Source organism: Salvelinus namaycush, chromosome 9 (assembly GCF_016432855.1).
Source record: "Salvelinus namaycush isolate Seneca chromosome 9, SaNama_1.0, whole genome shotgun sequence".
Classification (NCBI taxonomy): Eukaryota; Metazoa; Chordata; class Actinopteri; order Salmoniformes; family Salmonidae; genus Salvelinus; species Salvelinus namaycush.
This window is the reverse complement of record NC_052315.1, coordinates 23377780-23384881: the sequence shown is the minus strand read 5'-3', so window position 1 is coordinate 23384881 and position 7102 is coordinate 23377780. Positions and strand designations below refer to the sequence as shown.

General features: G+C 41.5%; 1 protein-coding gene across 1 annotated transcript; it reads right to left on the bottom strand.

Annotated features, from left to right (window-relative positions):
• Window positions 1–4924: 4924 nt before the first annotated feature.
• LOC120053432 (forkhead box protein I2-A-like) lies at window positions 4925–6622 on the bottom strand. Its single transcript, XM_039000559.1, has one exon. The coding sequence runs from the start codon at window positions 6576–6578 to the stop codon at window positions 5388–5390; it is 1191 nt and encodes a 396-aa protein (XP_038856487.1). The 5' UTR covers window positions 6579–6622; the 3' UTR covers window positions 4925–5387.
• Between the last annotated feature and the right edge of the window lie 480 nt (window positions 6623–7102).

Here is a 7102-nt window from a genome sequence, read left to right as displayed (position 1 = left end):
AGTGTTAGGCTTGATCAACGAAAATGATGAGACAGCCTATAGGGAGGAGGTCAGAGTCCTGGCAGTGTGGTGCCAGGACAACAACCTCTCCTTCAACATGAGCAAGACAAAGGAGCTGATTGTGGACTACAGGAAAAGGATGGTGGAACACGCCCCTATTCACATCGACGGGGCTGTAGTGGAGCAGGTTGAGAGTTTCAAGTTCCTTGGTGTCCACATCACCAACAAACTATCATGGTCCAAACACACCAAGACAGTCGTGAAGAGGGCACGACAACACTTTTCCCCCGTAGGAGAATGAAAAGATTCGGCATGGGTCCCCAGATCCTCAAAAAGTTCTACAGCTTCACCATCAAGAGTATCCTGAACAGTTGCATCACCACCTGACATGGCAACTGCTCGGCATCCAACCGTAAGCCGCTACACAGGGTAATGCGTATGGCCCAGTACATCTCTGCGGCCAAGCTACCTGCCATCCAGGACCTATATACTAGGCTGTGTCAGAGGAAGCCACAAAAAACTCCAGTCATAGACTGTTCTCTCTGCTACCGCACGGCAAGCGGTACTGGAGCACCGACCTATACCCCCGCACAGTGACTCGGTACCGGTACCCCCTGTATTTAGCCTCATTATTTATTGTGTTACTTTTTATTTTCTACTTTAGTTTATTTTGTAAATATTTCTTAACTCTATTTCTTGAACTGCATCGTTGGTTAAGGGCTTGTATGTAAGCATTTCACTGTAAGGTCTAAAACTGTTGTATTCGGAGCATGTGAAAAATGTGATTTGATTTGACACATGTTCATGCAAAAATAACATGCAAAACAGGCAAACAACCCACACACACACACAAAGGTGGGGCTCAAAACAGATGAGGCTCTGCCCCACTTGCCCTGAATGACGGGTCGCCTCTGAGCCCGAGACACTCAATATGTGGTCTCAAGATGGGTCTTGAGTACTACAACACTGTAACAAATATTATGGTTGAACTCAAATGTGCTGGTTGATAAAATACCTGTATTTATGGAACAATGTTATGTTTGAAAACGGTATTTTGTTTTTAAATTATATTGGAATGGTAGAGTTATGTCTTTCATGGAGCTATCGGAATTGTTTGGGATGGTCTGCTCAATCCAAGATTAAAACCAATCGATTACAGCACTACTCCAAAAATGGAGGAGGCAGGTGGCAGTGGGAGGAGGTGGGGAACTGCTCTGTCTGCCCAATATAAAGGATCAAAACTGGCGGAAGAACAAAAATAGCATAAATAGGAAAGTATACCCAATGTCATTTGAGGACCAGGATGTTGACAGCTGTACCATACAGATTGAAAAATAGCTGGGAGGAGATTTTTGATGTACCGTTTCCATGGAACAGGGTGTATGAGTTTATATATAAAACGACGCAAGATTCAAGACTTTGCTTTTCAGCTAAAACTATTGTACAGCATTCTTGTAAGGGGGTCTTGGATGGTTGAGGGGCAGCTCTTGGGGGGGAAATGTGGGGGGATCTTGGATGTTTGGTGGCTTGGCGGTTGTGAGCTTGGGCCAGTGGCCGAGAGGTTGCTGATCCGGGGCCCCCGATTCGACTTGGTGGGAGATCTGTTGATGTGCCCTTGGGCGTGGCACTTAACCCTGGTTGCTCCTGTGGGTTGCTCTGGATGGAAGTGTCTGCTAGATAACTGAATGTAATGTTAATGTTGAGCGGCTTCACTGCAGGTAGATTGTATGTATTTAAAATTATATTTAAATAAATTATATAAAATAAATACATTTAAATTATTCTGTGACTATTTCAATTGTTCATCTTGATAGTTGGTAAAGAGGGCCTGCAGAAGTAGAGCCAAAGATTCCAAAGTATCCTAGAAACTGAAACTGTTTTGTGGATGTTGGTAACCAGTTTAAGTACAGGCAGGGTTAATGAGAGAGGACTTTAAATGTTCACACTTGGTTTGCAGCTGTATGCGGTTCACACACAGCCTTTGGCTTCCTCACGCACTGAAGTGAAAGAGTCTTATCAAATGTTTTTCAAAGCGTTTTGCTGTTCTCTTCAAAGTCATATTTTCATGCTTCCACAGATGTTATCATGCCATTCACTATGTAGGTCCATCTTTGTAGGTGGGTCCATTTGTGTTGGTTTTATTGCGGTAAGCCTTCGGTATAATTTTCAAGAAGAGTAAAGGTTTTATGTCTATATTTTTGTGATATTGCTGCTTTGTGTTTTGATGGAAAGATAACTATCATCTGAGAGCATTTTTAAAACAGAGTTTTGTTTGTATGTGTCATTGTAGTGAATGTGTGTCCAATCCATGCTCAGTGTTTTCATGTCACTATACGTGCATTTGTGTCTACATGGTCAGCAGCATGCATAGGCCTTGTGGATATCTGAGGCAGATAATGACATATAAAATTGTGTGCCAGGAAACATAACTTGATTAGCAGCTAATGCTCCTTGCAGCGAGCCCATCAATCTTCATCACGGCCGCCCATACCCTTGTGCTGAGTATGTATTTGGACAAGTGTAGTTGATATATGTAGAGAGTGAACAAATATAATAAACATGAACCTAGCGGTTTTAAATGGCATGATTTATTGCAGAATGGAGATCTGATTGTTCATGAAAGTGATGACACTTTCCTATACAGGCTCTATTTCTCTCACTGTTTATTTGAACCCACGCTGATTCATGAAGCCTTGTCAACTCAATCTCAAATGAATTATGGTGAGGAGATTCAACTTCGATTCATAGAGCTGTGAGTGTGAACCACACCCTTAAACCTACATTACGATATATGCCTCATTACTCCACCATTCACCACTAAAAATCCTCTCATCCACCCATATATCTTCCCTAACAGCCCTCCATTTGACTACTGCGGCCTTGTCCCACTGAATGATGTCATGGAGTCTCTTCCTCGTAGGTGGTCTGGCAATTGGTTAGAGGAAGCAGAGTAGCCAACAGTTGACTTTAGGGGTTACTGAATCCATACGATTCAGTGAGCTGACCTGATTACCTACAGTTTGGGTCTTGAGAAAGAAATTGACAGTCATTAGTGTTTCAGTCTGACATTGTGCGCTATTGCAATTGGTCTAGTTGGTAGTAGAGTAGATCGGCAATATCATACTGGGAACACAGCATTCATCTCATTGAAGAGAAAAGTTATTGACACAGAGAGCTTTCAGATTTGTTTCCCATGAAAATAGATAAGAATGAGAGGACTACATATTGGTGCTGGAGCCTAAATGTGGATCATGTTTTAAATCAAACACTTAGAGGGTTCAACAGATCATGCATTTGTGTGCCTTAGAAATAGAGACCAGAGTGTTGAACAGTTGAGCCACTGAGTGGCACTAGAACATTCAGCCATCCTGGTATGTTTGTCTCAAGATCACCACTCTCTCCAATTAACCAACGTTACAGTTGTTGGTTGAGGAGTTTGCTCTAGAGAGACTAGAAATGATTTGTAATATATGCTGATCATAAGGCTTAGAAGTCATTATGTTAGGGAGTGGTATCTCAGACCAGTAGAAGTGTGTTTAGATGTGAACTGAAATTGGTTTTCAATCATTTACTTAGTCACAATATTTAAATTAGAATAATATTGAGAAGGAAGATTGTCATATTTTAATCAAATGCATAAAATTCAGGAAAAGGATCCATTTTGTGTGCAGCACATTTTATCAAAGAAATTCTTCCAAAGATTATGTTGTTTCAGTTGCTTAGTTCTTGTTTGTTGAGGATCGTCAGTTTAGCAGAGCTACGGTGTCTTACAGAAGGTCCTACAGAATTTGTCCATAGAGCCGAAGCCTAAATGGGCTGATGACCATTTGAGCTGAGCAGGCTAGGGAATGCAAACTCTTTTTCTCCTCTGAGGTTTTCAGCATGAGGTTTTATTTACACATCTGACCAAAATAATCCTATACACAGGAAATTCTTGTGATTGTGAGTTCCTCTCCTCAAATGTTGGGAAGTTTATTTATTTCTACATGCATTCCTGATTTCCACTCTCAAAGTATACAGTGAAGGTTTCAGAGGAATATAAATGTAAGCTATATTTAGAAGTCTGAGTTTTTTTGTCAGATATTTCATGATTATGTTGTCAATAATGCTCTGATTTCATGCAGGTGACATAGAAACCCCTACCACTGCTTATTTATACAGTATGAAACTTTACAGTTCAATACCATAACAACTTTAATTCACTGTAAATCAAATGTGGCCTCAAGGAAACAGATGGCAATGCTCTGATTGATTCAGTATTTGTGTTAACAGCACTTTTTGCAATGGGGAATTTGTTTAACTGATAAACAAATGCATGTTTACTAGTGCCCATAGCTCTAATCCTGATGTAGTATGCAGTGCAGGGTTATTAAAAATGTTTCACTTTTCCCTTCAGAATTTTGGTTTATTATTCCAAGGTGTAAATCTGTTTATGAGGAAGAACATTGAAAACCAGCTGCAGGACTATATTTAAGCAACAAGGCCCGAGGAGGTGTGGTATATGGCCAATATAACACAGCGAAAAGCTGTTCTTAAGCACAACGCAACGCGGAGTGCCTGGATACAGGTGTCCTGAGGCGATTAGAGCTGTAAAAATACATGTTTTGTCATACCTGACCTGTGGTATATGGTCTGATATACCATGGCTTTCAACAAATCAGCATTCAGGGCTCGAACCACCCAGTTTATAATAAAGAGTACATGACTGTAATGATCTTTAAGTTTAATAGGCTAAGATTGAATGTGTTACTTTGTACTGTCCTTTCTTTTCAATTTACTTATGTCTATTTTCATGGAATAAAATCAAGCTGACTTGCAATGTATTTTTTTAGTTTATTACACTTTTATTTTACGTTCAATATGGAAAAAATAATAATAATTTACAGAAGTTTTTTTCAACTAACTTCTAAAAAACTATTTCCACTTTAACATCTAAATTCAACATCTGAGAAGCAGCACAGAATATAACACACACAACAGTCAAATGGCAGGCACTCAGATGACAAGCTCAGAGCTCCTACATATAAACCATAGTTTTCCTAAACATTTACATTTACTAAAACAACATCCGTACACTCTTGGGCTTTTATTAACTGTTCTCTCATGGCGATAAATCAACTGAAAGAGGACCTGCAATGGTATTTTATGCACAGCTGCACTTCGGGAGAGAAGTTAGCCTATAATAACCATAATCACAATCATTTTTTAATCACAGTCTTTATTGGCGCCTGAAAAAGATACTTGTCGAAGTCATATTCTCTCTTCCCACTGTACCAAAATGGTGACACTCGCGCGTAATATCTTGCAATATATTTTATTTATTTTTGAGATGTTCCCATTATATTATTATTCAGATGTTTCCTATTTTTTTTAGCTTTACACTCTGCCTATTTAAAATGTAGAACTTTCTCAGGGCATGTGAGCGATAAGTAAGGGCAAAGCGGGAATCCCATCAGCTTGAATTGGTGACTTTGGGGGTACAAGCCTGTCTCTGTTGTTACACCAAAGCTGCTTTTGTGCATTTGGTTTCCCTTTTTTGATAAGATACTGTCTATGCTAAAACCTTTGGATTTGTCCGTTGCTCTGCTAGGGACAGTGGGTATAATTTCCATTGTTCTACACAGCATAGATGAGTTCAAGTTCTCCGTGCAACCGGACAGGATAGGAGGACCATACTCCCTCCCATCAAAGGCTAGTCTAGTGTTGTCTGCTTCACTCGCATGGAGGGAAGGCGCTCCTGACAGATGAGCTGTGTCCAAACAGACCCTGTGCTCCTGAACGGGTATGCACCTTGGACCGTGTCGCGCGTCAGTTGATTGTGTGCCATACATGTCCTGCATGGATTCAGTTTGGATTTGATTCTGCACATTACATTTTTGGCCATGGACAGACCCACTTTGCTGCATCCCAACATTGTTGAACTCACCAAGAACATGTTTTAAATCTGAACTACGTTTCTCAAAATGTCTATGTTGTTGTTCCACCTCCGTGCCCACCACAGCGCAATCTCCAGCTGACATAGGCCTACCCATCCTCCTCAGGTGAGCATCAGCTGGAACGTTAGATCCTGACGGGTTCGTGGAGACTGGACCTCTTTTCCTCTTGTGAGTAGTTTTGGACTCTGCAGTCTCTTGGACCTTTAGTTTTCTCTTCCTCCGTCTATAGTTCCCGTTCTCAAACATGTCTAGACATTTGGTGTCCAGAGTCCAGTAGCTGCCTTTCCCGGTACGGCCCTTCTCTCTCGGTACCTTGATGAAACAGTCGTTTAGAGAGAGGTTGTGGCGTATTGAGTTCTGCCAGCCCTGCTTGTTGTCATGGTAAAAGGGGAAGCCGTCCATTATGAACTGGTAAATGCCGCTCAGCGTTGCGCGCTTGTCTGGTGCGCTCTTGATGGCCATAGCGATAAGTGCAATGTAGCTGTACGGAGGTTTTTGCAGAGATTCCTGCCGAGTTGGGACGAAGCCCAAAGCGGGAAGAATGGTACCGCCGTCGCCTCCATACAAGTAAATCAGGGACGAATTGGGGAAATTGAGCGCCGAGGGTGGCACTCCAAGCACTCGGCTGTGGTAAAGGCTCATGATGCTGGAGCGCTATCTGCTTCCCAAGGAACTTCAGCTCGTGGGGAGAGCTGCTCTTGGAATGATGGGATCCCACAGTGTCTCTGCCTCATGAGTCAAACAATGTTAAATAATTGTTTAACATGTTTTATGTTGACTTTTCATTGGAAAATAAATTGTCTATCATAAACACTGGTTGTGTTCTCAGCCCACCCACATTAATTAAAATTTCATTGCTGAAAGCCCCAGCTCTCTCACCGCGTGTCCCCTGCGTAGGCCTACCAGCCAATGGTGTTCTTGGTTATTCCCACATTTGTTTATAGAATTAGTCTGTTGATAAGTCTGCCCACCCAAGTTGAATCAAGCTGTGTTTATTTGGAAAAATTTCCGGGCACCCAATACATAAACGCACTGATCTGATGTTTGAAATATCACGTCCACCCTTGACGCTGAAAGTTGCTCACACAGAGAGAACAAGCAAACACGGCCGAGTTCTTTCTGGGAGTTGCTGTGGGTTACTTGAAATAAAAACAAAGTGTATAAAA

Bases quoted from the DNA above. Each gene is read 5' to 3' on its own strand.
- LOC120053432 (XM_039000559.1), bottom strand. From the start codon at position 6,578: ATGAGCCTTTACCACAGCCGAGTGCTTGGAGTGCCACCCTCGGCGCTC.